This window comes from Chelmon rostratus, chromosome 7 (genome assembly GCF_017976325.1).
Source record: "Chelmon rostratus isolate fCheRos1 chromosome 7, fCheRos1.pri, whole genome shotgun sequence".
Taxonomy (NCBI): domain Eukaryota; kingdom Metazoa; phylum Chordata; class Actinopteri; order Chaetodontiformes; family Chaetodontidae; genus Chelmon; species Chelmon rostratus.
Genome location: NC_055664.1, coordinates 16,884,410 through 16,910,435, shown reverse-complemented (window position 1 = coordinate 16,910,435; position 26,026 = coordinate 16,884,410). Strand labels below are relative to the sequence as shown.

Below are 26,026 nucleotides of genomic sequence, written 5' to 3'. Positions count from 1 at the left end.
CATTGGGTTTAGTGCTGTGATAGGAGGAGGTCTGACATAGGGGTTCAGCAACTGTCACTGTTCACTGCTGAATGGATCCTATAGGGCAATATGACAATATATACTGTATATCATGAGGAGGCTATTTTGCTAAACTGTTGCAATATAAAATTACTAGTGGTGTCTATCTAGTATTCTATTTATTTCTTTGTTCATTTAACAAGGAATGCTGATGTACCTTGTTACATAGGAAGGAGAACAGCAACAAATTAAATGAGTGATGTGTAAGATATGGCCACGGTTTTAGTTTGAATTGTTCAAAAAATGAATTAACATCATTAACAAAACGTGATGAATAACAGTGTAACATGTCGAAGGTGTCTGTGTATTGTGTTGCACAGATGTCTACTGAAGTTAGCATGCTAACCAGTTAGCCCCAGCTGTCCTGTCTTGTAATACCACTTTATTCCAGCTCTAGATGCTGCTTTTCCACGCTTGTTCACGGCTCTCCTGTCCCAGCCTGCCATGTCTTCATCGCCCTCAGTGTCAGAGTCCTGGTTGGAGCTGCTGTAAAGCTCTCTGGGCCTCGGCAGACTCACTCAGCTAACAGGGCCACTAGCTGCACAGCTAACTGAGCTAAGTAGCTAACAGCAGCTAGTAGCTGCAGCCATAGATAGCAAAGAGTATGGTGAGTAGCAGGTAGAGGTTACGCTGCTGATGTGCTGCCTGTTTGTTTGGAGTGACCTTGGACAGGTGGCCAGTTCTTATGCATTTTACCTTTAAATATGTATAGGCATTATCTCGGTTTCCAAGCTGTGGTGTAAATCCAGCAAGGATCTTATTTTAAACATGCAGGCCCACAGGTATCGTGTCACCTGTCTGAAGTATCCAGGACCACACATGGATGGCAGATTGAGTTTCATGGACAACGTTGATTAAAAAAAACTATCAGAGACAGTTTTTGATTAGGAAATTGAAAGGGTGTGGTGTTAATCAAGAGTGCATGTCAGCCTGATAGAGAGTGTTCTCATGTTTAATATCGCTGTCTGGTGAAGACACTTGACATGAACCAAAAAAAAAAAAAAAAACGTTTACCAGGATCACAAACACAACCTATTACAACAATAAAAACTCAGCTTTTTCATCCAAAAATATAATATACCAATCATTGTGATACTCAGAGGGTCCAATTTGCTGCATAACATTTACTTTTGAAACTTATGCATTGCTAATAATACATACTTTGGGAGCCTATGTAACTATAATTGGTGATGCGTTTGTGTGTCACCAATGTTCCAGCAGGTAATTTTAACTAGCCGACCTTACATACTGGCAAGTAGCTAAATCCAACATAGTAATCATTGTAATCTATTTTATTATTTGATGTTGTGCAAAGTAACTAGTAACTCAAATAATTGTAGTCATGGAAAGAATACATTACTGGTTTACAAATGTAGCAGAGTGGAGGCTTAAAGGGGCATAAAATGGAAATACTCAAGTGAAGTAAGTCAGAATTGTACTTGAGTACATTTACTTAAATAAGAATATGTAGCAGCAGTTTTTTCTTTAATTGTTATTTTCTGTCATGTCACAGGGCGGCTTCTGTCAGAGCAGTTGAAGGTCGGCTGTAGTAGCACGCGGTCACGTGGTCTGTGCGCACGTAAATGACAGGAGGGAGTGGAGAGAGAGAGGGGGAGAGAGAGAGGAGGCGGTGGAGGCGGAGGAGGAGGAGCGGGGGGTGGGGGAGACAGACAGAAAGTGGGGGCACTCGCCGACACAACGGAGGGCACTTTTTTCTGGTGATTGAAGGGACCCGGTGCGGCTCCGAGCATCTCCTTCCGTCCCTATGCCGACCTGAACGCGTCGCACCGGCGTCGCTCGCCGCCGCCTCGCGGATTTTATTTATAACCGGCACGAAAATTGGATGGACGCGCGCACTGGCAAGACAATCCCGGAAATAACATGCGTACTCTCAGCCTGTCACGTACGCTCAGTGTGGATTTGCATTGCTGTAGGCTGCCGTAGGTAAGCAGTGCACTGCGCTCTTCTGGAGGGACGCTTATATTTGCCTTTTCTTTTAAACGTCATGGCCGCGTATTTAATGTACTCTAACTGAAATGTGCGTTTTAACTCAATTAATAGATTAGCGATGTGTTCTGTTTATTTTAAGAAGGGACCTGAAGTTGGTCATCAATAGCTGATGAAGATGGAATAGAAGTCTTTAAATGGGTGTTTCGCAGCAGTCCAATGTGAATTATAATTGTAGAAGAGTATATTTACAGCAGAAATGATGCATTTGATGAGAAATGTATCATTGCAGTTTAATTTTGGTGTAAGTGGCTGTAAGTTAAAATGAGCTTTTATTTGCTGTCTTTCATTCCTCAGCATTTCCCCTTCTATAAAAGATTAAATCCCAGCTATACAGCTGCAATAAATTGTGCAGCCAAGGCCACATGATTATATAGGCAAATTACCCTGCTGGCACTGTTTTCTTGTCCCGTTTGTTGCACCATATAAATACTGTAGCTTCATTTACTTCAGCTCACTGTGACAAGTGATCCGCACTGTGCTATTAATAGGCCTAAAGTGTATCATTTTACTCTCCACAGATCTCCTTCACAGCCTCAAAATGTTTAAAAGGACACAAACTGCAACGCAGATCATTAAGTGAGAGTTGAAGGGTGAAATAAAAGCAAGCAAAAGAGCACTTGGACATGAAACTTCTCGCGGCAGAGATCCTCTCCATCAGAGAAAGCAGTGGCTCAGCTAGAAAATGAAGCGAGGACGTGAGCTACGTGCGCATCCAGCAGATGACGAGATGAAATGGAGAGCTTGGGACACACGGACCTTTTAAACCCAAGCTCTTCCCGCGGATCCGTCGCTGTTTCGCCCACGCAGGAGAGAGGGACCAGCGGCCAGCAGCTCATCTGCGGGGCGGCAGAGATTCACCGAGCGGACATGGGGCTGAACGGTTTCTGCGTGGCGCCGGTCGGGAGTCCAACGGCCGAGGAGTTACTCGCGGGTCTGGCCTCTCAGACCGACTCACCCGCAATCACAACCCCGACGAAGCAGTCCAAAACCGGCGTGCCACTCTACAACGGCGGGGTGGTGTCTCCGTCTGCCACCGTGGAGGGGAGCCACGCAGGCGTTATGGCGCACACACCAAACGGTTGCCCGGCACAAATGAAGGGGGTGGCCGGTGTAACAGGCGGCCCAATGTACCCCATCACCAGCAGAGCCTGTCTGGTGGAGAACGGGGACCGGACAGCTCATGAGAAGTGCCCTTTAGTGATGAGGAGGCTCAATGGTGACCTGAAAGCCAGACAGGTGCTGCAGCAGAAACGGAGAGGTGGGGAGAACCGGGACATGGGCCCAGCAGCTCTTAATGGTCTCATGTCAGGGTCACCGGGTTTGGGGAGTTCTGTGGACGCAGTTTGTGCTTCAGGAGACTTGGACTCAAAGCGGAGGAGGTTGGCTGATGGAAGCGCTGCTCACAAGTCTACAGAGGTCTCCAGGGTGGCCCGGGCAGTCGCCCCGCTCACAGTCACAGTCAACAGTTCCTATATCAGCCAAATGGCTATCAGTCACGTGCCCTGTGTCACGCCCCAATCTCCCTTCACCCCTCCTGCCCTTCACACTAACCAGCACAACGGACTCATGGTGGCCCCCTCAGGTCCGCCAGCTACCCCCAGCCGAACCTCCCCTGTCGAGGCTGACGGCATCCCGACCCCACCGCCTCCTGCAGGGGCTGGCTGGTCAGCAGAGCGCATAGCCCAGCAGTACATCGTCCCCTGCATGAGATACTACGGCATCTGTGTGAAGGACAACTTCCTGGGCCCTCAGCTGGGCGAAAGGGTCCTGCAGGAGGTGGAGGTCCTAAACCAGAGTGGGAAATTTCGGGGCGGGCAGCTGGTGAGCCAGAAGAGCATTCCCTCCCGGAGCATCCGGGGCGACCAGATCGCCTGGGTGGAGGGACGAGAGCCCGGGTGCGGGAGCATCGGGGTGCTGATGGCTCACATTGATGAGGCTGTCATGCACAGCGCTGCCAATGGACAGCTGGGGGACTGTGTCATCAATGGACGCACTAAGGTGAGGAGGAGGAGTAGGGTGGGGACAGGCGGGGTCGGGCAGGGGCATGTTTTCCACTGGAGAAAACAGAGGCTACAGAAAAGAAGTCAGACGTAGGAGTGTCGGTCTGATGACATCATTAAGTTTTGAGCAAAGTGGCTGGTTGTGTCATGTCTGCCCTGCTCTGTCTTTGCTTCTCTAACGCTGACATGCAGGCACACACACACACACACACAGTGAAAGAGCGAGCTGAGCGTCAGGTGGGATGGTCCGGATGAGCCCTGCGGTGCTTCCGGCACATGTGAGCTTGATAAGGGGGGATGCGGGCTGAGCCGTCCTCCTAGACGGGCCCTGTGCCTGAGTGTAGGCCTGTCTTAGTCTGCCCCTGTCCCTGCCTTCATACCTCGGGTACCCAAAAGAAAAACTCTTTGGGGCTGTATCTCCTCTGCCATCTTTGCCTTTGAAGACAACTTTTTCTATCACCACTTTCACCCATGCAAACATGGCGCTGGCCTGGTAGGAGACTGTCTTTTCTTGTTGTTTCTTTTTGTTATATCTCATGCCACATGAGCCACATGTTGTCTCTTTATTTTACCGTGACACACTGCATGCCTCAGATTCTCTCTTCTAATTGATTTGATAACTTCTTCAATTCCTCTCTGACATAGGCCACAGTTGGCCTGGCGGTCAGTTGTTTTCTCTGTCCTGCACACTGTCCATGGCTGTGGGCGGCACAGAGACAGGGAGCAGTAGAGTGAAAAACATTTAGATTAAGTAGCCTGATTGTCAGTTTTTCCACCTCTCTGTCTGTCTGTCTCTGCGTATTCTTCAACTATGACCGTGGTTTTCCTAAATGGGCTGTGAGTTAACCATTACATTCCAGTCTAGACTGTTACCCAACATGTTGTCAGTGTTGTTCAGTCAAGATTTGCAGTACAACCAGATTATTAATATTGTAATGCTTTACTTGTAGAAGAGGTCTATTTGACAGTTTTACGCAGGTTAAATTGTGTTGAACTTTTAAAAATCCCAAAATAAATCCAGGAGGGCTCTTGATGAAAACCACGTCTGGTCTGATCCTGAAAGACACATAAAACATTAACATTCCTTGTGGGGAAATTAGCTGAAAGCTGTTACCTGCACGGTGGCAACATCAGGTTAACCTCTGCAGCCTTTGCTGAGTCAGTGGAGCTTTAAAAGAGATGGTAAATGTTAGGGAATATGCATACAGTGTTATGGTAGCAAAGTGGCCATTCGATGTGAGAATTTGTCCTATCAGCAGTCACCCACCTCCATGTTCGATATGATTATCTTCGGGATTTTCCCAATGTATTTGCACCACAACCTCGTTCACCCCATGTACCCTGCCCTCTGCGCACGTCTAGCCATTGACATAAGCTCCAGGTAATGTTTGAACAGGGCTGGTTCAGCGCACTGTACCTCACATCAGCAGCCTTTGCTCTCTTAAATATGGCCTGACTGAGGTGCTCTCAAGTCAAAGTCATGCCTGGTCTGTGACGAAATGACGGCAAACCAGGACGGCGAAGTGACTAGAATGGAACCTGTGAGCATAACGTGTCTTGATTTCCCAAGATTTTATACACAGTACTTTAGTTACTCTACGAATCTGCAGTTTAGCGTGCAACACATTAGGAACTTGTGCCTTCTGCCAAGTTGCATTCTGCTGTGCATAAACACTGTCTCGCTTAGGAAAAGATATTGAAACCCTCTTTATCTCCTGGCACTTTGAACCGCAGCTTCCTTTCATGACTGAAGGGGATTTCATCAGTGAAAAATTTTTATTGTGGTTATGCTGTTCACCACTGCATACTTTAATGAAGATAAGTTAGCATGGCGGGAACAGGATTTTAGGGGTTCATTCTAGGGGTGCCACATGCGTATTGGTGGATGCCAGTTTTGCTAGACTGCCCTGTTTTCTATGTTTATAAGTCTGTCTATACTTTCCAGAAGCTTATAAGGATGTAATGTGTTCATGTATTGCTCACTCAGTTATTCACTTTGGATTACTAGGCATGATGATGACTAAATGAGCGATTCCCTGGTATAAATGTTAGATTGCCAAATGCCAGCTGTTCCCTGGGCAGATCTCTCTAGTTGCCCTTGGTTCATTTAAAAAAAGTGCTGCACAGTACAAAATGTCCCGACTGGGTGTTCCTGTAGAGTGCAGGAGTCAGCGTAGCAATAGATACAATGATGGAGTTTGCATGAGAGAGAGAGAGAGAGGAAGTGATAGGAAAAGAAAGGAGGATCAGGGAGGAGTGCATCCAGATAGAAGGTCACTGCGTCTTTTCAGTCCTCCTCCCGTCAAACAACTGTTCTCCCAAGAAAACCTCGCTTTGTTTCTACCTGTTCCTTTTATTTTCCCGTCTTCTCTTTTATTCTGACCTCCTTTTCCTTTCCCCTGTCCTTTACTTCAACCCCCTTACTCCGTCATCTTATCATCCCCCTTCGCTACTTGGACAAAATATTTCCCAGCCGTTACCTTGGTAACAGGCCCATACAGAGTCGAAGTCTGCATTGTGTAGAGATGGAGAGGGAAGGAGAGGGGCTGGCAATGCCCGAAATAATGCAGTGGTGTAATATCTCTGTGCCCTGGCTGCCGTTAGTCAGCAGGAGCCGGTCTGTGCTGCCTGTTAGGCCATCAGCAGGAAGGATTATAGTGCTAACCCCGGAACGGTAATGCAGTTAAAACAGAGGAGGGTGAAGGTGGAAAAGTCTTGTATCATGAGGAAGAGAGAAACAACTCAGAGCAGGGAAGGAGACACGTGAAGGGGGAGGGGATAGACTGGAAGTGAGAGTGCAAGGAGTGGGAGGATGGCGTTGTGGGAGCGAGTGAGAAGGGACGATGCAGCAGAAGCTTCGGCATAATGAGACCGTCTGCTGCTGCAGCAGTGTGTCCTCGGATGCCCCTCCTCGAGCGCAGCAGTGGCACCACGCAGGCAGCAGCTAGGAGCCAAACACTGGCACGCACAATGCAGCTCCAGACATCCCGGCTAGCCCGTTTCGATGGATGGCGGATGCCAGACAGACATTTGTCATTTTGGTAGGAGGGTCAGCAAAGATAATAAGGCTGTGATAGAAGCATCACCAGTTCACATGTGCTTCTTAAATGACATAGTTTGTTAATTGTGGTATTCTCTTGGTGCTGTGCAAACCTGTTGCCCCTAAATGCAACTCAGTGTAGCAGCATACAGTCGTCCAGTTGGTGTCTTCCAGTATACTTACGTGATTTTTGCACTCTAAATATGTTTGAGCTGAAATGTTTAGACTGCTTATCAATTAGTCCAGTGGCAGAAAATTTATGAGCAACTGTTTTGATAATCAATGAATTGTGTCAGTCATCCTTCAGGCTAAAGCGCAATGTGAGGATTTGTTGCTCTCTGAAATGCATCTTGTGCTCAAACGTGTTGAGAACTAGCAAAAAGGTTCGGTCCTTGTTGCCTCATGTTCCCTCTGTTGTCATATTTCTTTCCACTGTGTTTTGTTGTTGGCGTAGGTCAGAACACATTTACAGTAAGTGCATCGTATGAAGCATTATTGATTAAGCGTGATGTATACACGCACACACGCGTACACTCACACCCACAGGAAGACACTCGCGCACACAGCGTTTCTCCATCTCAACGTTCAGTGATGACTCATGCATAATGAGTGCCATTTGGGCCATCGCAGCACTGACTCATAAGGGCTGAGCACGCTTCACCACTGCAAAAAAGTGGTATTTTTTTCACATAAATAATAACCACTGTAACATAAACACTAGCTGGCGCTTGAATATTTGATCATGTTTCTAAAGCCACCATTTATCCTCATCGAAGGAGCAGACATTTGTCCAAATCTGGCCACCTGCAAAAACAGCAAACGATAATTTGCGAGTACTTTTTTCTCATGTCGTGTACTACCAACCTATGGACATTACATACACACACACACACACACGCACACACACACACAAGCCAGTATCATTCTAGTTGTTGATGTGTTGGTGTGACTCAGAATCAACTCGAGGCAGATGCTTTGTAACCTTAGCGACGAAACCCTCTTGTAGTAAAAAGTGCACCTACGTTCAAAACATCACACACACACAGTCGTGTTTCCATCACTTTTAGGGACATTGCATTACTTACGTTCATTTTCTTGATACTTACCCATAATATAACCACTACTGACCTAATCCTAACCCTGACCCACGTCTTCACCTTAAAATTTAAAGCTCTACATTATGGGGACTTGCTTTTGTCTCTGTAAGAAAAACGAGTCCCCAGAATGTGACTACATAAACAGATTAATGTCCCCACAATGTGAGTAATACACATCCGCCCACACACACGCACACACAGATCAGGTCTCTCTGTAAGTTTAAACCAGTGCAGCATTGTTGTTTATGTTGCAGCTAATCCATAAATCTTTTAAGAGCCTGGATCAAAGGGTTGGTTATTATGTTCCCAGAAACAATTACAGATTCATAGTCCGACCTCTGACTTTCACATTGTGAATCTAGCTAAATAATGAGCCTTGGTATGAGTCAGGAAGGACAGCACAGATATAAGATGGGAGTTTAATTCACACTTGTATCTCCTTCATGTTTCTCAAATGTGGGCTGGTAGGACCCCTTAATAACAGCCAATCCTGGTTTATATCCTGCCCTGCGTCACTCAGGCTGCTTGTGAGGAATCAGTGGTGGAAATGAAGCAAGATGGAACTGCTGCTTGACAGTTAGTGACTCAAATGGTGATGGCAAACATGTCTCGTGCTGCAGTGTCCATGAACAAGACCCTGGCCCATTCCCAGCATTCACAATCGGCGACTCGCAATGACGCAGGGATATTGATTTGCACCTTCCTGTACTCTCACATTTTTCCAGATCATGCTGGTAAATTAAATTAAAGTCTGTCTGGGTTCAGTGCTGAAGGTCTAAGGTGGATGCTGGAACTGGATCTGTGGAATATCTACCAGCTCCAGAGCTGCTGGTCTGTTGCTGACCCTGCGCTCGCGGTCTGATCTGTGCATAATCAAGTCCTCCATCCCTCTTATTTCATGCTGTATTTGCATTTCATACATTCAGATGAACCCCTATCTCGACCTGACGCTCATGCAAGAGCACCGCACGCTACAAGTAGCACGTGTGATTTACATTAAATATAGCTTCTTTGTCACTCTCGTTTCAAAGTTGATTGTTTCTGCCTTCTTCTACATTTATCAAGTCATGACCGACTCATTTTTTATCTTACTTTGTTATCAGATTGGAGGCAGAAACCCACAGATATGCTAAATATAGCTATTGGAATCAGTATCGAGAGAGAAAAAGTTGTATCGGTTCCGTAATTCTAAGTATGTTTGTCTTTAGATGGTTTGATCCTTTATGTGATGACCCATCTATACAAACCGAACCAGTTTAGCTCACTTTGGAGTGCGTCTGGAATATTTTACCATGCCTGGGTTCTTTTTAAGCTGAGGACTATCCTCAGACAACACATCAGAGGAAATTCAGCCCAGCAAAAGACTTTGCTGCCTTTGCTTATAACTGGGGCGTTTTAATGTAGCATCCATTTAGCATCTTTAACAGCTTACGGCCACCTTAACATCTCTATTTCAGTAGTTTGTGTGATGTAAAGACTCAAATAAGAGACATTGTTGAACTGCAATGTCTACGTCTGGCTATTAGGTGCTGTTTTTAAACTCCTCTCCAGTGTTAACCCCTGCTAGCCCCCGCACAAACACACATCCAGTACTGCACGTTCCTGCCTCTTTCTCCCTGACATGCGGCAGTGGAGATATTTGTTCAAGCTTATCTAGCTCCTCTCCCCTCTCTCCACCATCATCCCCCTTATCAGAATATGCGTGCAGCATTGGAGTTTATTTTGGTTCTTGTCCAGAACGGCCTGTTCTGCCTGCCCGGCCATCACCTTGGCAGCCTGGGTATCTACCCGGTTATGCCATTAGGCCATTAATGCTGGTGCCTGGCAGACAGGTGGTTGGTGCCAATTAGACTTAACTGTGGCCACAGATCTCGGCAGAGATGAAGGAGCGAGGAGGGCAGAGATGACAGATAGGATCGAGGCGTGCTGTGTCATGCTGTGCGACTGAACGTTTTGCGTGTGTGTCTGTGCTTTCGTGTGTGTCAGCCACTGACAGACTGAAACCATGTGGATGTGTGTGATCAAATACTAGTCATGTGTGATGAATTCACACCTATTTTTTAATGCCTGGGGTTGGTTTAGAAGACATAATATAACCCTCCTCTTAAATGATATGTCTTGTGTAAGCTTTGATACACACGTTGTACGTGTTTATGTATGCGTGTTTGTGTGTGTGATGTGTTTATGCTGCAGGCTAGGGCTGAGCTGTCTGGTGTGGCATATTACATGTTAATTGTGGTTAATTACAGTGGTTTAGACTGGTACCAGTTTGTAGAAAAAAAAAAAAACGCTGGGAAAACACATGCACACCCAAAATAATCATTCTCATCCTTCTGTGTGTATAGAGAAAATCCATCCTTGAACACAATATATATTTTTTATTTAATTTCATTAAAGATTTGTGTAATTGTTCATTCTAGCATTCAAAATAACAAACTGTCCTCCACAATATTCACTCCAACACAACCATTGCTGCCATGACAATAAGACCCTTTAACCCTGAGTACTGACATTTTGTATTGTAGCAGGGTTAAAACAATCAGTGAGAAACTTTTATTTTATGTCAGCAATCACTGTAAGAGTTTATATTTTTACTCATTCTAATGTGATTCTTAAAAGTCGTGCATGAATGTCCACATACATATTTATTTAAAAAAACCCAGAATTTGTCCAAACACGTTCTTGTCTGCACAAAAGGGCGTGTGTCCCTACAGTATCATGTGTTATCAGTTCGGTACAAGATCCACAGCAGCGGGTCATACGTGAACCTGACACTGACAGCAGCATGCTGAAAGCAGGCTGCTCTCTGCAGGACCTCTTCCTGCTTGCGAGTCGGGATGCTGTGGGACATTTCACATCTGTGGTTGTCTGTCCGAAATTCAGGTCAGCTGATCAGTCGGAACTTTGAGAAAAGTCACTGAAACTGAAATTAGCCTAAAGGTAGCTTGCGAAGCTGTTTTGCTAAACAAGCCATGATGCTGAATGCATTTCCCTCCTCATGAAGCATCCGAAGATTTTTGGAAGAATTTGAAACCCAGGTTGTTTAAGTTCAGGTTTGCATGCTACTCTTTTTCTTCCGCCTTTGTTAGCACGTTGCTACATTTCTTGCAGATACGGATTAGTTAGTTATCAACAAGACCGATAACTGACATTTGCAACCGATTTGCAACCCGCAGTACAAATGAAAATCTTAGTGTCAAAATTCAGAATGACACAAACTCCAACACAAAGCTGAGTGACTTGTAAGCATATGTCTCATTAAATGTATTACATAGTATGAAAAACACACACAATTGACACACCATCATTGACAAAACAGGTTACTCATAACACGATCCGCTGATCTCCTGCGACAAGATTTAATTACTCTAAATCACATTGGGATTACGTTAATCTCTCTAACGATCGTAATGCACGTACACATATTTTGCTTTTTTCTTTGCGTGCATTTGATACGGTCATTTGGACACAGCAGGTCAGGTTGTCAGTTGGAGCCCGGAGCCAAGGGTCCGAAGGTTAATGAGCTCTGACGGCGAGCGTCAGGCGGTAATGAGAGCTGACAAAGGCGGCCGAGCAGAGTCGCACACACACAACACAACCGCGGTCACTTGGCTGTGAACGAGGAGGGGAAACGCCACAGAGAGGAGGGCAGCAGTCGCTCTCTGGCCGAAGCCCTGCCACGCCAAGCGCGCCGTTACATTTGTTTTAGTTTCACAAACAACAGAAGAAAATGTGCGTTTATTCTGAGAAATCTGTGTAAGCGCTGTTTGAGTTCCTCGGGGTCACGCAGAGCTGAAATGATAGCGTCGGGCGCGTTGAGTCGATCGTGCAGCAGTGCAGGACCTGTTAGTCGTGAATGATAGCATCCCAGAACTGAGCCGAAGTGATGCACTGACTCCGATGTTGTAACTCTTCCCATGCAGAACAATATAAGTCAAGGCGGTGACTGTATCTACCTTTGCAAGTCACCCTGGAGAGGAAATGGAGAAGTTATTTCTCTTCAGGCTGCCAACTATCATCATCCGGAATCTCTCTCTGCCAACATAAGCTGATACCAGTCAGCACGTGAATCAACTGTAAAGACTGAACGCTCGTCACAGCCGGCGTGGAAAATATTTACACAACTGAAACACAAGCACGTTTCTGTGGCTCGGGCTGATAATGTCACAGTGACACAGGCTCAGCTCGCTTTCACCCGGGCGCGCTACACTTACGGTCACGTGGTCCCGTAGTGGTCTGGAATGCGCATTGACTGAAGGGCTCTTACGCAGGTCTCGGCTCCTCTCGGACTCCCCGGGGGAAAGCTGCGTTCTCCGGCTTCGCGGCCTCCAACACATAGACGTCAAGCAGGGGAAATACCAGCGCGAGACCATTGTTTGAAAGTGGACACTCTATCTGCAGATCATTTCGTGGCGAGGAACAACGGCTGAACTCTGACACATTTCTCTGCCCTGTCTCCCTCACGTGACACACATTACATCATGTCATTTTAGATATTAAGAAGGAAGATGTTCCACCTGGAGAACAGTTTACTGTAGAACACAGATGGACCAGTGGATGATGGAAGGTAGAGCAGACAGCTGACAGCTGGCTGATATTTCTAAAGGCTGATTGGCCGCCTGTAGTTCCTTAAACTGTTGCCTTTCAAGACAGGTGGACTCACGCTGTCCTGTCTCTGCTTTTCAAATAGTCTTGACAAATCACTTTTAAAGGCCAGCAACATAAAAAAAATCTGATAAAGAGAATGAATACATTAAATTACTGCCATCTCAACCAGCACGTGTTGTGAATACTACAATATTTTTTCTTAAGATGCTGCGTCAAGTGCTTTTTTTGTACAGCTAACAATGCCGTTCCTTCTGTTTTCAGGGCATGGTTGCCTGTTACCCAGGTAACGGGGCAGGGTACGTCCGCCATGTTGACAACCCTAATGGTGACGGACGCTGCATCACGTGTATCTATTACCTGAACAAGAACTGGGATGTCAAGGTACATTTTTAAGATTAATATTAGTTTAATTTAGGAAAGAATTTTTTGTTATTTTGGAAAAAGTGTCAGAGTAAATGCGGATCATCAAAAAATGCATCACACCCCCATGAAGACATGAGCTAGCTGCATCCAGAACACTTGAACTCTGTGGCCTTTCGCTGTGACTTTTTAAAGGCCGTTCATTTTCCAACGAGCAACTTGTGTGACTGCGCTGTGCGCTCTGTGTGTGTGTGCGTGTTTGCAGAAACAAGGAGGGATGCTGCAGATCTACCCCGAAGGCAAAAATGTGGTAGCCAACATCGAACCTCTGTTTGACCGGCTGCTCATCTTCTGGTCTGACCGCAGGAACCCACACGAAGTCAAGCCAGCCTACGCCACTCGGTCAGTAACTCTTCAAACAGGCTGGGGTCTGCTTGCACGAGCAGACACACGCATACAAACTCATATAAAGTTAGGCCGTGAGTTTAGATTTTATGGAAAGATGCAGGGCACACTGCCAATATTGACAGTTGTGTATATCAAGTTTATTTTAGTACATTCTCAAGGGTAAACACACACACAACATAATTAACACTGTTAAATATAATGACAATAAACTTCAAATGAGGTAATGAATTATTCAACAAAGATTGCTACGAAAAACATAAAAAGATTTGTTATAAATTTTTAATCGACAAACCCACTCAATGGCACAAGCATGCGCATGCGCACACACACACACACACACACACACACACACACACACACACACAGAAAGATCTATTTGTTTAAGGAGGAGGAGTCCTGCCTCTTTCATTTCCTCTTTCCTGCTCCCCTCATCTCAAGAAATTTGTCAGGTATACTTGTTTTCTAATGTATTGAACAGAAAGAAACCACATCTGTTGAAGTTTCTCATATGAGATAGGCCACTTTGCACACATGAACAGACTCACACACGCACTTGCACACATACTGTTTAAACCCAAACAGCTGCGTCCATCGAAGGCACATGACACATACCTTTCCACTCCTGCAGTTCCTCCCCTCCTCTCCTCTCCTCTCCATCTGACTGCTGGGGGGCGAGGTGGAGCCGGAGGCAGGAAGTATGTGTTTCCTGGGGAGATCGTTGCGAGGGAGAGGGGAGGAAGGTTCGATTGCAGGACTCGTGCTGGAGAGGCAGAGACATGAGAGACAGGAATAAACAACACAGCCCCACAGGAGAGACTAGAAACTGTAGGAATTAACCCTGTGCTGCCTGGACGTCTGCTACCCAAGACAGTCAGTCGGCGCCTCGCTAAATAAGACACTTTTAGAAGAGATTTTATCTATTTTTTTAAATCTCAGTCATCTAGGTTAAAAATGTATCTTTCTAAGACCAATTTTAGCCCTTTTTGTCTGCGCAATTTAATTTTAATGATGATTTAAGTTAGATTTATGTGTCAATACACAACCCTTATTGTATTTTTACTTATCATTTGAGGCCATTTTAAGGACTTTATTTATCTTTTTTTCTTTCTTAATGTCACATCCTTTTCCTGGACTTTTTAGAGACATTTTTTCTTAAACTTTCACCAAATGAAACAGCTAATTTTTATATATTGAACTGACAAAAGAGACTAGCTCATGTCTCTCTGTCCTTCTTATGTCTTACAGCTATGCCATCACAGTCTGGTACTTTGATGCCAAAGAGAGAGCTGAAGCTAAAGAGAAGTACAAACTGGGTAAGCTTCTTTACAGTTCAGTGTCAGTTTCACTTATTTTCCTAGCTTGTTGATGCACTGTATCACGTCTGGTTATATTTGGCGCAACTTAATATTGTACGTGACTAACATGCTCTTTCTCCATCACTTGTGTCCATAGCAACGGGACAGAAAGGTGTTCAAGTGCCTGTCACTCAAAACAGCAGGACATAAATCTCATCTAATCACCCGAGAGCACTCTGAAAGTATAATGTGCCTTCCTGAACTGTTAATGGACGTCGTGATCATAAAGGGAGACACGGTTAAAGTGTCAGTCATCTCTGCAGCGCCATGCTACTTCTGCAGTGTCGGCTGTCAGATCCACGCCACCACCTGTGATGTAATGTTTTCCTGCCATGTGATTGGGCTGCTGATCAAAGACGTGGCAGATATAGAGCACAATGGACTGGATTGTTTGGCAAAGGCGGGATCAGAATTGCGCATCGTGGCGAAAGAAGAAGAGAATGACTTTGACCTCTCACTGAATCATGTATGAAGACAACAAACTGAAAACACAGACTCCTTCATTTGATTTTGTTGCAGTTTTGCCCGTTCAGTTATCAGTGATGTTGTGGCGTGTTGAGAAATCATTGTTTTACTCTGCTCTGGTGTCATTTTCAATTCAAACACAAGGAGAACGATGGTGAATCAGTGGACAGACAGTGGGGGGGGAGGGGCGCAAGGAGTAGAAATCAGCGGCATCATGGATGAAACTCCTTATTTACCCTGGTCTGTGATGCGGCCTCCTTGTCTCACGATGTGGGCGAGTGTGTGTGTGTGGTCAGTGTAAAAGGCAGAGGCACAGAAACAAAATAGCCTTTGCATCAAGTGGTTGTCTTGCCACAATGCAACAGAAAGATGCCCTGTGGCACTCAGTCAGTCAGTCCTGGCTCAAGCACTAAACGTAAAGATTACAGGGACGTACTTAAACCTTGCATGAGGACAACTCTACACTGTACTTGTTTTTTTTCTATATAGCACACTAAGTAGAGTTCAGGAAGTATTCCAGGACTTTATTACAATATCTGGCGAGTAATAAAAAAAACTTTTGCACCAGCCTCAAAAAGTTAGTGCTGCAAAATGAATGAATAATCCAGCATGGATGTTTTTTTTTTTTTTTAGTAGTTGTGAAACAGATTTTTAAGAGTACACAAAGCTTTTCTACATATGTGACGTGCAGTGCTCTCTGTATGACTGAAATACACGGCTCACACTTGAGACAGGAGGCAAGCTGTGTAGTGACAGGGCTCAAAACAGGGTTTGGTGAAACTGTGTGTGTTTTTTGTGTTGGCGCGTGTGTGTGTGTGTGTGTGTTTGCGTGTGTATGCTCAATAGCCTCTCTTACCTGTTCTTAACGAGTTGGATCCCCAGTGAGGACACTGTCAGACAAACCTCCAGCCCAAACGAACGCACACACCTGTACACTTAAGACCAGTATAAAGCACAGAGTTAAGCATACACTGTATGTCAACTGCAGGATCAAACTGCTGTCTGCACGTGTGTGGGACTGAGTGTTTGTGAGTCGACGTGTACTCGCACATGTATGTGACGCTGACTCAAAGAGGGTCACAGGTATTGTCTCGGCGTGTTTGATTGGTTAAAGAGAAGGTTGTTTAAAAAAGCACTTTATTGTTTGAAATGCCATGCGTGAATGATAGATAAAATATAAATGAAAATGTAGATTAATGCCTTTATGCTGTGGATAATATGGTCATTCAAATGCAATAGAAACTAAAACAATGAGAACAAATGGAAATTGTTTGCCTTATTTTTTTTTCTTTTTCTTTTGGATTATTTAATTAAAACATGTCTGTTTTTGTACACAAAGAATTTGTAATTGATTTACTGGGAAAAAAAAAATCTTAGCTGAATCCCAGTTTTACTCTGCTAGTGAGATAAAACCAAGAGAGCAGCACACGTTTTCAAAATTCAATACAATCTCAGTCATAAGCTACACGAGGGATCAAAATACAGTTCATTGCAGGGCATATTTTGATTAAAACCAAGGATGAAATAAACATGAAGACAAACCCTTAAAAAGTCTCTCACATGAGTTATCAGCTTAACAAACCTGGCAAACTATTTCTGTTTCAATCATTTCTTTGTCCCCCTGTGAAGGAAACCACCAAAGCTCTTGTGTAATTAAGAATGAAAAATCAAAGCGCCAAATGTGTTTAATTACACAGTCAACCTGGGTAGTGCAGTGAAGAGGAGTGGCCATTTGTATGGTTATTAATAAGCCTTGTGCTTTGTGACATATTGTGCAGGACACAGACACAGCAGGCGTAGTAGACAATAATCACAAATTGGCATAAAAGGTTAGTTTTTCTGGCTACAAGTACAAGAATCTTTCCGTGTAAAGACATGTCGAGACTTGTTTTTCAAGGTAAAGGACAACTCAGTCAAGAACGCTCAAGAGGCGTCTGTATTGTTTAAAGATCCTGTTCAAAGAAATTTGAGTACTGTGAAGAACTGAAATGCAGATAGTACTTGTATGGAACTGCAATACCTGCCAACAGATGAGTTAAATTTGCCCTTGTGACTCATACTCTAAGTGGTAATGAGAGCATGCAAAGCTCTGCATAACACAGTAAATGATTAAAGCCAAGAGCGTCTGATTCAAGAAGGCTTTCTAATAGTTCATAAAACACACTGCTGTGGTTTTGTCTCCTGCTAATCAGTGCTTGTTTCAGTATAATATGAACCACAGTATCAGAAGGCTTGGGGGAGATCTATGAGCAGAAAGCACAATGCTTCCCATCCTCTGCTGCTGGATTAGTGTTTCTAAGACTTTCATCGCTTCCCTCACTGTGCTCTTGTTTCCTCGCGTCTGATCAGTAAGCTGATAAAAAGCGATACAAAGACATTCAATCACAACAACGCTTTGGGTTGCTCATGGGCCAGAATGCACAGTCTTCGACAAAAAGTAGGATAGCATCGTCCAGATCCATGGGATTTTGTTGGATTCAAGGTCAGACTGAAACAACATATTGAAGAACAGAGTGGAGGTGATTTTACTTCAAATGCTCTGAGTAGCCTTTGAACTGCACATGGAGGATGATCAGTCAGATGCTCTTCAACACACAATTGCAAAGGCAGCAGACACCAAAATTGAACCAAACAACTACCAGTGCTTTTTAAAGTGTCTAAACATTAGCCTAGCATAGCCTACATAGTGAACAGTGACAGATCACACAAGAGTTCAGACTATCTTGAGTGATACAACAATTTGGGCTTGATTTTTTTTGTACAGGGAGAAGATGCAGGCTGCATGCATTTATGTATTTGATAAATAAATATTTAGCTTACAGTAAAAATGTGAATGAGTCAAAGCACCACAGAAAACTAACTCAAGAACAACAAAGCTGCATTAACATAACTCTTGTCACTAGGGGGCAGAAGAGCTCCAAAATCAGCTAATTAATATGCAGCCTTATATGTTGCCACAAAGCTGTTTTAGCTAGCGCTAGCTTGTTAGCTACCGCTTCTCGAGCTACACGGAGTAACATCATCCCGCTGGAGTCGTTTTTTTGCCCACTTGATGAATGTAAGTTATTATTCACTCTCATTCCACCTCTGTTTTGGTCTCCATCGACAATATATCTGGGTTTTCAGCCGCTAAGCTAGCTGTTTGTGCACTAGCTACCTAGTTGCTAACCAGGTTTTGTTAGCCATCCGGCGCTGAGCACGTGTTTGAAGGATTATTGGGTTAATCAAGAAGTAAAGGGCAGAGTAATCGATAATGGAAATTGTGTTCCAGCCCTTTTACTCACGGTCATATAATTTTAACGTACGCATAAAACAAATTGAAGCTTTTATGAGTGTGATGAGATCACAGATAATAAGAGCAAAGATAGCTCACTTTGCGTAATACAGACACACACACACCCATCCACACACACACAATGGAAAGATTTAACATGCATGCCAGCTTGACCATGTAAGTAATGGCCCTCATGACAGTGCAGTGATGTCAACACAACAGGCCCTGCCAAAATAAATGCTCCCTCAAAACACATTTTTTATACATACATTAGTGTATTTACACACACAAACAAACCACCTTAATGTGCTAAATTCCCCTCAGTGGAAAATACTCATGTGGTGTGAGGCTGCAGTAGTGTAGCAGTACTCTTAGCACACACTCATGTATACTGATTAGGCAAACAAGGTAACCGTCTGAAACAGCTGGACACATAAACCAGGCTGAGACAATGCACCTTGAGTCTCCGGCTGCTGCTTCAGAGCGCTCTGCAACTTCCTCCTCTGCTCTGCACACTCCTGGAGCCTGACCGGACATATGAGCTACACAAGACACTGTGTCACTGTCCAAAGGGAATTCATACGTCACCGAACGAACATGCGTCTGTTTGATGCCTGGTGGTGGCTCCTATACAATGTGGCCGTTTGTCTGATCTGGTTTGTTCAAAGCACCAAAACGGCTACTGCTACTACTTTTCATATCAATATTAAAACTCTGCTTTTTTATTGGCTTACTTTGAGAATTAAAAGTGTTCATCTACCTTTTTTGTGTAACAAAAGGGGCCAAACTTCATACATGATAGCTATTGTTCAAAAACAAGCAACTGCCTAAATAAAATGGTCCAAAATTGGCTAAAACGTTGATAAATCCGTACTTACATCAAATGCCAGCTTTCAGTACTCAGTGCCATTCACACATTTCTGGCTGTACCAGCAAAATACTGTTGTTCAGTATCCAGCCCTAATCATGGCTGGTTATCTATCATTTTCTGCAATCAAAAGATCATTATATGCTGAATAATGATTATGCCTCTGACTTCTTAGAACAGTGCCTTTGTGCTTTGTATTTTATATAAACAGTGAGGTCGGCGTAGTAGTACACCGTGGCTCCTGTTCTGTCAATGCTCAGGCTCTCTGCTAATAACAAGGGAGATGTAAGATGAGGAGCCTTTGCTCATAAATTAGCTGCAGAGGCTGAGGCAGAGCGGTGTGTCTTTCCTGTAATGGCTTAGCTGTTGTGATGGCTGCATATTTAAACTTCTCCAGGCTACATTAGAACCGTTTCAGTTCGAATTAACATAATTGTTTAAAGGATTTGTGTCTGATGGGGGTGTTTTTTTGTTAGATTCATCTTTGTCCTCGTGGCAGCAGCGGCTCATGCAGCTGCATGGCAAGTATCTGTTGCAGGCCTCTCTCTCCACCTTGCGGCTTCTTTCCTTCACAGCAGTTTAGGTCGAATTCTTCTTGCAGTGTCATGTGTAACCACCAGAGGTCAGGACATAACTTGAAAAGTCAACATGCGTGAACTACTGCATGTGAATGGAGTTTGGCTTAATGTAAGCTTTACTCTCTCTCACTCTGTCTCGACCTGTTTGCTGGACTGTATGGAATGTGATGCGACACACTCACACACACACACCCAAACACATATGAAAACACAACCAGCACGTGAGATGTTAGCAGGTGCAGTCAAAAACATGTGCACTCATAACATGGAAACAGTCTCCACCTGTTCGGCACCCTGCATACCCACTGTTGGTATTATTAAATGTAACATAATGTAAATATGATACTGTAAACTTAAAGTGTATAAGGTTTTCTTTTACTGGGGTCTTAGACTTCATTTTTGCTGTCTAGTCACAGTGATGCAATCCTTCCAAACTATTACTCTTACTATAAATAGTTATATGACCATGCCATTCTGTGCCTGGGTGTGTGAATAGTGACTGCTGGTGCATTGTATTTACTTATACTCTCACTCTGTCCTGAGCGCTGATCTCTAATACAGGTTTTGCATGACTCCTCCATCCCATTTTTTTCCTGCAGATATATGTTTTTCTTTTTCTTTTGTAAGTTTCAAAATGTCTTATTAAAATGTGTCACTGTTATCGTGTATCCTGAGTCAGAGACGTTCCCGTACTGTCACGCAAAATATTTTCCTTTGTTTTTGAAGGTTTCACTACGTCTCGTCTTGGATGACCTTGTCCATATTTTCTCATTATTTAACCATTGGTCTCATCTGTGGATTGTTTTCATCTTTCGTATATGCTGCTTTTTAGTCCAGTGATTTTCCATCTGATCCAGCTTTTAGAGTGAATATGATCCTCATTAAGGGGCTATTGTAAGTGGCTGCATCAGTAGCTTTTATCATTACAAGCCTTTAGTTGCAGTTTTAAGGGACATTTGTATTTTTTAAAGTCTTTTTGTGATTATTTTATCTGCTCTCAAGACGATGTTGCAGTTTTTTAAAGGCTAACAGGAAACAGAACACTAATGTTGAAGAGTCAAGATTCACATTTTAGTTCTGATACCACTGTCAGCCCAAATATCACTTTATGACCTATTTTACACACCAGTGTTCTGCTTATCAAGTGAATTTAAATGTTTGTGTGTGTGTTTTTTGCAACACAACAGGAAGTGAGTATTATTTCTGCATCGCCACCCCCAAATCAAAATAAAGGTCCCAAGCTACAGATCTCAGACAAGCCCTGATTTGTCACAACTGGCTCAAGGGACGTGACAACGAAGAGACCACGCAAAGGTTATACTCAAAACTATCATAATTTATTAAAAAGTCAAATGAACAATTGATTGTGTAGAACAACAGTGAAAGTGGTGCAAGAAAGTGTTGATGGTGCAAGCCAAAAGAGGGTGATGCAGGATGGACTTCAGCCATGGGAAGAGAGAGGCAGGAGCCATAGACCAACAGCTCAGGTGAGTCTCGATCCTCCGCTGTCAACCAGCTGTCTACTGAGGATGGCACGGACAGCCTCTGAGACACCAAAAGACAAGCCGAAGACAATACAGTAAGGCAATATAGACTATCTCTCCGCCTTTCACTGATGTCTACATTATACTGGGATGTTTATCACATCAGCATACTGCCATGACCACAGCGACCCGTACCTCCCACCCACCTGCCAGCTCTGTCTGACGAGAAGTCGCCTGCGGCTAAGCAACAAAATTCACGATTAATATGCACAAAACTGGAATTAGTCCCACAAGCACGAAAGCAAAGCAGCTCTATCAAAATGTTCCTATGATCCGCTACAATAAAGCTCACACAAACACAAGCAACTACAGTGTGAGCTGTGGCTCTCACTACCAAAACCACTACGCCGAGCTGCAGACACATAAAGTGACACTTAAAAGGAGCCAGTTTCCTCACTGCAGATATTTTAGTTCCTCACCTATAAACAACAGACACATAACAGAAACAGTCTGCACCTGCTCGGCGCCCTATATCTCCACAGTGTGGTGTCTATGACATCTGGCCTGCTCTGTCAACACACATTGCATCATATGGATATAAATTTCTTTCTTTATTGGGGTCTTCACTGGGGGCTTAGACTAAATTTTTGCAGTCTAGTTGCAGTGATGCAATCCTTCCAGACTGTTGCTCACACTATAAATAGTTATATGACCAGGCTATTCTGTGCCTGGGTGTTCAAATAGTGACTGCTGGTTCAGTGCGTGCACTCGTGCTCTCACTCTGTCCTGAGCTTTGGTACAAGTTTTGCATGACTCCTCCGTCCCATTTTTTTCTACAAGTTTACAAGTTTTCTAAGTTTCAAAATGTCTTATTTGGATTCATGGCTGTGTTTCTTGTTATCTGTTTCAAACAATGATTTCATTCGGAGATGTTCTGGTACTCTCACACAAGCTATTTTAAACGGTTTCAGTATGTTGTGTCTTGGCTGTCTTTGTCCATATTTTCTAATTGTTAGCCATTTCAGACTGTTTCATCTGTGGCTTGTTTTCATCTCAAGTATATGCTGCTTTTGAGTCCAGTAATTTTCCATCTGATCCAGCTTTTAGAGTGAACGTGATCATCTTCTAGGGGCTATTGTAGCTGATTTCATCAGTAGCTTTTATCATTACTTGGAATCAGCTGCAGTTTTAAGGGAAAAGTCTTATAAAATTCAATTTTATTCAAATTTTTTGGGATATTTTTCCTGATCTTACTTGTTGTAATGTCTAAAAGGAAACAGAACACATATGTGGTCACCAGAGTGCTTGTAATGTAAAAAATAGATCCTTGAGAGAGTTTGTTTGAAGAAATTAAGGTACATATCTTGAGTTTTTTTCACACCAGGGTTGCTTATTATGACTTATCATCTATCTATTTTATTTGTATTTGCTTTTGCAGAAAGATAATTGGTGGTGACAGCACAACAGGAAGTGAACCATATCTCCACATCGCCAGCCTAAATCACGATGCATGTTTCTGAGAGGATACTCAAAGTCTCACAACCACAGCCACCAGGCCCAAGTGGAGTGTGTGTGTGTGAGATTCACTCTGAATGATTGTGAATTCTTGTTTTTATTGAGGAAATAGCATCCATAACAAAACATCAAAGCAAAAATAGCAGAAATTCTATTCCTAAAAACACCTTCCGCTCATACATGTGAATGTCAAGCGGACATTAATTCATGTCTTGTGCAATAAATGGACAGCTTTGTTCCTCGTGTCTCCCCTCCCTCCTCTTACCGTGGAATTTAGGTGCAGCTGGATTCACAGGAAAAACAAGAAATGCAAAATTCGGTGGGATATAACGTGGGCTGTATTCTGCTTGAAGAGAGTATCAGTGTTAATTATTTTCATTTTGGAATATGTAATGCAAATTATAATCATCGTTGATCAAACACAGTAGCACAGGTAAACGGAACCAGTTTTTGGATGAGAAAAAAAAGCGCCCACTAATTTCTATCATATGATGAGAGGAGCTGAAGGCCTAATTATCAAAGAAATCCCAAATATAAGACTGCAGAAAGGTAATTAAAGTAATGATTCATGAAGTTGAAGAAATAACCTGTTCACCCTGCCGTACGGTATTGTCTGCCAGGAGATTTGATGTCTGGCTTCATCGTCACTATGATGAGCTCGGTGTATGAGTGCACACCTCAGTCCGTCTTTATCTGAAGCTGGGTTTCAGAGAGGCTGCAGTTCACCAGATCACACAACTGCGTCTTCATTTGAGACAACATCACTGCATCTCTTCAGCATGGCCGCTCTCGGCCTATCACTCCATCGTTCTTCCTGGTTTCTCTCCGTATGGTTTCATCCTTTGCCTCACTTTCATTTTTGTTCATGCTTGTTTTTGACAGACGTGTTACATATCTGCCCCTTTTCCATGGCATCCGTCACCATTAAGGTTTCACTGTGAGACCTCAGTGACAGTTGATGTAAAACATACGTCTTTCTTTCCTGTTATTTTCACGTCCTCTGACAAATGACCTTTCTGCCAAGGAACATTGAATTCTCTTGGTAATACAATGTACATATGACATTTTTGTTCCTCGTCATAGTCCAACATTATTTTTTTCAGTAAAGCAAAGAACCTGGTAAAGTCACGTGTTCCACATACCTTCTCATCACATATGAACACTGACCAACAGCTGCTAAGATGAAAAAGTTCAGAAAAGTTCCTAATCGATTAAATGTAAGGAATTGATGCTTTTCCTCATCATAACCAACAGCAACCTGAATAGCTTTGCATTTTGGACGATTGGTTGGACAAAAGACAAAGATTATCACCTTGGACTGTGAGACACTGTAACATGTATTTTCTGACATTTATCGACAAAATGATGAATCGGTTAATCAAGAAAAGACCTGGCAGATTAATTAATCATAAAAATAATTTAAATTGGGGGTGTGTGTCATGCTGGAGTAGAACCAAACAAAACAACAGGTTTGCTTTACAATCTAGTGCAACACCAGCCCTGCTTCAACAACAATGAGAGGTTTTGCAGATATAATAGCAGAGCTATAAATGATAATTCAGGTCTCTGTGTTGTCTGATGGTGAGATGATAGCAGAAGAGAAACTGTTTTGAAACCTGGGTTTGACAAAAAGATGAAGGTGTATATTCTTTCAGCATTGGAATAAAAGGAAAGATCCTGTGTGCATCTGCTGTAAAGTGGCCAAAGGGGTAGCATATAGATTGAAAATTACAACAGGGCATAGCATTCACACCGAGGGGATGCTGCAGGTATGTAACAGGGAGTGGGGATATGATGTAGTTACAAACAGAGAAAGAAACTATTTTTTGACAAGAATGATGAGAATCCCTTCAACACTGTGGCTCCATTTGGTTTCTGTGCTAGGATATAGCCGAAATTAGCACTTGTGTGTGTGATAATTACAGATGAGTCTTACTGTTGTTTTCTTTTCCATTAACCCCCATTCCATTAATTTGAATGTTTTTTGGTTTCACTTTGACACGTTGGTGGCAATAGACAGTGAAATTGTGTTTTTCTTTGTTCTGACTTTTGTGCCAAAGGAACACTACGTCCTCTTGGCCACAGGGTGAAAACATATAATTATGGCTGCCTTTCATCCCTCTGCCCTAGCAACATCCTAAGCATATCTTCCTACCGAGAGACAAACAAAACAGCAGTAAATCAAAGCATAAAAAAACAAAACAAAAACACAAACCTTAACATAAACAGTTCTTTTTTAACATGTACGGTTTAATCCCCTCATTTCCAAACTGAAATAGCAGGATTGATGTCTTTCATGCTCACAGTATACAGTTCTGCCTTTAACGTGTCCTCTACTCAAAGGTCACGTCTGCAGTTGCCATGGTGATGGATCTGGTACCCGGCATACCCCAGAATAATTCAGTGAGTTTCAGTTACCGTATCCTCCTGGGATGTGTACATTATAGTCAAATCAATAGATGTACGCCTCTTCATGTATCTGCATATGCAGCATTGTATTTGCTCGTGTGTGTTTGTGCATGTACATTACATTTGTGTGCATGTGCTCAGTGACACGTTTAAGCTTTTAAATGCTTTTGCAGCTTATCTTTACATGCATTCCCATGCGTTGCATTGTGTGTGTGTGTATAATGTCCATTTTTGTGTGTGTACAATGACAGACATAGTTAAGAATGGTTGGCTTGGCAGACTTTATACATGGATGTATATGTGTCTCTGTGTCCCAGGGGAGCCATGCAGCGTGACTGTTCTCACGGGATGGGGTGTGTCTGAGCACCTATCCCAGGGGCATCTCCAACACAGCAGAGGCTTAGATCGTCTGACCCCTCTGTCTGACCTCTGCCTGGTCCTCCAGTGGGCCCCGCAAGCCCTGTCTCTGCTGGCGTCTGCCTGTGCAAGCCCCCT

The 26,026-nt window shown here is 43.5% G+C and overlaps 1 protein-coding gene across 1 annotated transcript; it reads left to right on the top strand.

The window, feature by feature from the left end:
- Nucleotides 1-1,752: 1,752 nt before the first annotated feature.
- egln2 (egl-9 family hypoxia-inducible factor 2) lies at nt 1,753-16,905 on the top strand. Its single transcript, XM_041940248.1, has 6 exons — nt 1,753-2,004; nt 2,589-4,068; nt 13,077-13,196; nt 13,441-13,577; nt 14,829-14,896; nt 15,036-16,905. Exons 2-6 carry the CDS (start codon nt 2,803-2,805, stop codon nt 15,086-15,088), a joined length of 1,644 nt encoding a protein of 547 aa, XP_041796182.1. The 5' UTR covers nt 1,753-2,004; nt 2,589-2,802; the 3' UTR covers nt 15,089-16,905.
- Nucleotides 16,906-26,026: the final 9,121 nt, after the last annotated feature.

What these genes read in the sequence shown, in the direction of transcription:
- egln2 (XM_041940248.1), top strand. Translation starts at nt 2,803, where the DNA reads ATGGAGAGCTTGGGACACACGGACCTTTTAAACCCAAGCTCTTCCCGC. An exon ending in ACAAGAACTGGGATGTCAAG is followed by an intron (nt 13,197 to 13,440) that starts GTACATTTTTAA and finishes GCGTGTTTGCAG; the next exon opens with AAACAAGGAGGGATGCTGCA. An exon ending in AAGCCAGCCTACGCCACTCG is followed by an intron (nt 13,578 to 14,828) that starts GTCAGTAACTCT and finishes TATGTCTTACAG; the next exon opens with CTATGCCATCACAGTCTGGT.